Raw genomic sequence first — 3,388 nt, 5'->3', positions numbered from 1 at the left:
GTGTGTGTGTGTGTGTGTGTGTGTGTCTCTCTGTGTGTCTGTGTGTGCGTGTGTGTGTGTGTCTGTGTCTCTCTGTGTGTGTGCGTGTGTGCGTGTGTGTGTGTGTGTGTGTGTGTGTGTGCGTGTGCGTGCGTGTGCGCAGTGGCGGTGACTTTGGAGCCATTAGTTGGAGCAGAAACGTACGTCAATGGAAAACGAATCACTGATGGTGTTGTGCTCAAACAAGGTGACTTTTTTCAGTTCAATTTTCAATTTCCACGGTCGAGAATGGAAAAATAGTGTATTGTTTACTACAGTACAGACCATGCAGTACATAAATGCTGTTACACAGGACTAAATGTGCAACAGTAAACATTTCAAATACATTTATTTGGAAATAACTGCAGCTATTTTGCATTTATAAATCTAAAGCCATCGTTATACAGAAAACCTTCACACTCTGCACAGTTCTGTGTGCTGCAGAAATCGTAGTCTGGTAGCATGCCATTCTGAACATATCCTCATTATTATTTTATCTTCCTACACAAACATACCAGTGCTTGTAAGCTCTTTCGTTCTCCTTTGCCCTGTGCTTGTGTAGGTAACCGTATAGTGATGGGGAAGAGCCATGTGTTCAGGTTTAACCACCCTGAGCAGGCCCGCTTAGAGAGAGAGCGCAGTGCCACACAGGAGCAGCAGGGGGAGCCGGTGGACTGGAGCTACGCACAGGAAGAACTGCTGGAGAAACAAGGCATTGACATAAAGCAGGAGATGGAGAAGAGGTGAAAACACTTTTTAGCGAGTCTTCCTATGCGTATGGGTCTGTGTTCAGGTTATAGTCTCGGAAAATGTAAAAATGAAATGACCAGAAAACCAGATGGTCTGATCAGCCTTCTAGACCTGCTAGAAATCATGTGAAACCTGTTGTTGTTTTTCCCTCAGCAGGCTTTCCCGTGCTAATATCTTCTTTCTCTTTGAACCCTCTCTCTCAGACTGCAGGATCTGGAGAATCAGTACCGCAAAGAGAAAGAGGAGGCCGACCAGATCCTGGAACAGCAGAGACTGGTAAGAAAAGACACTGATTTCTGCAGAACGCTGCTGCTGTTTGAAATCACCGAAACAAACACGCCCCTACCTAAAAAGGCTGGGTAAAAAAGATCTATTTCTCGATTTGAATCGATTCTCATTTTTAGGAAACGATATCGACTCTTAAATCCCAAGAATCGATTAGTCTCGCCTGTCAAGATAATGAACGCAACATTGTACCGTCTCCCATCCAATAAAGTGCAATAAGCTTTGAGATTTGTTACTTTTGATATGAAACAAAGTCTCAGATTTCGAATTCTGTCCATTTTATTACAATATTCAAATATTAGATTCCGTTTTGGCGCTGTTTGATGTGGAGTGACAGATCGCTGTGAACTGATAATCTCCTCCGCTTTAACAGCAGTTACAGCATGAAATAAACACGAACGAACATCCGAAGGTGTTAAAAGAAAGAGTACGACTTACTTAAGAGTACAACTCATGTAATCGCTCAATCAGTGTTTCAAACGCGGAAAGACCACAATAGCTTGTAAACAATCTGTCACGTAACATCACATTTACTACAGAAAAACACATTCAGTGACCATGAACTATGTCAGCTAGAAAAATGAACTCTAGAGAGGAGCATTTTGCTTAATATGCACCATATAACATATTCATTATACATTTTTTTTGTGTTTATGTTTGAATAAATCCGTCAGGTTTTTGTGACAGCCACCATTTAAATGTTAATATTTCAAAAAGCTAATTGGAGTAGAAAAATAATGATGTAATTTAAAGTTAAAGTTAGTATTATAACTTTAATATTACAAAAACCTTGAGTTAATTTTAAGTGTTTGTATACAAATCAGCAAATTTCAACCTTCCATATTATTGACTCTCAGGTATATTTTACAGCATTAGTTGAGAGATTTTTTTTTTCCCTTGAAAAAATTTGCCATATCCTGTACCTGATATATATCCAAAATAATCGATATCGAATCGAATCGAATCGAATTGCAAGCTTGTGAAGGATAATCGAATCGAATTGTGTAATTTGTGTCAAACCCAGCCCTAGATCACACCCTATCTTGATAGCCCCGCCCCCAAAGTGCTGTGCAACACTGGCACCTCCCCCATCACAAGTGGACACGCCCCTTACAGCTGATTGGCTACAAGTAGTACATAGTTTTGGTGCTCGGTCTGATCCACTTTCAACAGCGTTTCTCAGAAATCACTTACTGCGTCTTTAATAAACACTCTTCATGATTTCAGAAGTCACAATTTGATTCCAAAAATATTCGATCTCATTTTTTAATTGAACTGATTACTCTGCCAAAACAAAATGCTGTTACTACCCATATTGTCTCCTAAACTGTCTTTTGATTATAGAAAATTAGAAAATTTTAAATAATTAACCAACATTATTTACCTGTTAATAACCGTTAAGTGTTAAGCCATGACTGAATTATCTGATCATGTGATACGAGAAAACAAGTGATCAAAACAAATGATTATATCTCCTAGTCTCTGACAGATGACACAAAACAGGATAGACATGAGCATTTGTGTTTTATTTTAATACCTGAATGAAAAACAGTAAACTTTCAGATGTATCTAATATTACAGACATCAATTTAGAATGGGTAGCTTGCGTGCACAGTTAACATATGAAGCACTAATAAAGACCTGTTTAATAAAATTTGTCTATCCACAAATTGAGTTGTGCTGTCTTAGGATGAGTTCACCGATTTTCAACCGGCTCTCTATTGGTACAGTGTACAGTGCGTGCATAATTATTAGGCACATTGATATTCTAATCATATTTTTTTTTTCCAAGCACGTTTTACCAATTCCAAACCACATCAATCTTAATAACTACTATTCATTTTATATTTGATCATTTATAAGTGATATATATAATTGTCCATGATGGCTGGAAGTGAAAAACTCCTTAATGTGTCTTTCTGTCTCTCTGTGTGTAGTATGCAGACTCAGACAGCGGTGATGACTCTGATAAGCGGTCCTGTGAGGAGAGCTGGAGACTCATCTCCTCTCTAAGAGAGAAATTACCAGCCAACAAGGTCAGACACACACACACACACACACTCTCTCACACACACACACACTCACACAGCTACACACACACACACACACTCTCTCACACACACACACAAACACACACATACACACACTCACTTACACACACACACACACACACACACTCAGATACAAACACTCTCTCACACACTCACTTACACACACACACACTCACACACTCATACACACACACTCTCTCTTTCACACACACACACATTCACTCTCTCACACACACACACAAACACACACACACACACACACACTCACACACACACACACACAC

General features: G+C 39.3%; 1 protein-coding gene across 1 annotated transcript in view; it reads left to right on the top strand.

Annotated features, from left to right (window-relative positions):
- The window catches only part of LOC107557755 (kinesin-like protein KIF1C), a 37,690-nt gene that overhangs the window by 26,895 nt on the left and 7,407 nt on the right, over positions 1 to 3,388 (top strand). The window contains exons 17-20 of the mRNA XM_016241280.1: positions 143 to 226; positions 581 to 761; positions 972 to 1,044; positions 2,991 to 3,089. Coding sequence (XP_016096766.1) covers positions 143 to 226; positions 581 to 761; positions 972 to 1,044; positions 2,991 to 3,089 — 437 coding nt within the window. The remainder of the gene's footprint in view (positions 1 to 142; positions 227 to 580; positions 762 to 971; positions 1,045 to 2,990; positions 3,090 to 3,388) is intronic.

This window comes from Sinocyclocheilus grahami, unplaced genomic scaffold (genome assembly GCF_001515645.1).
Source record: "Sinocyclocheilus grahami isolate Dianchi unplaced genomic scaffold, SAMN03320097.WGS_v1.1 scaffold618.1, whole genome shotgun sequence".
NCBI lineage: Eukaryota > Metazoa > Chordata > Actinopteri > Cypriniformes > Cyprinidae > Sinocyclocheilus > Sinocyclocheilus grahami.
The sequence above is the reverse complement of the archived record's forward strand: the minus strand, read 5'-3'. Positions and strand labels throughout refer to the sequence as shown.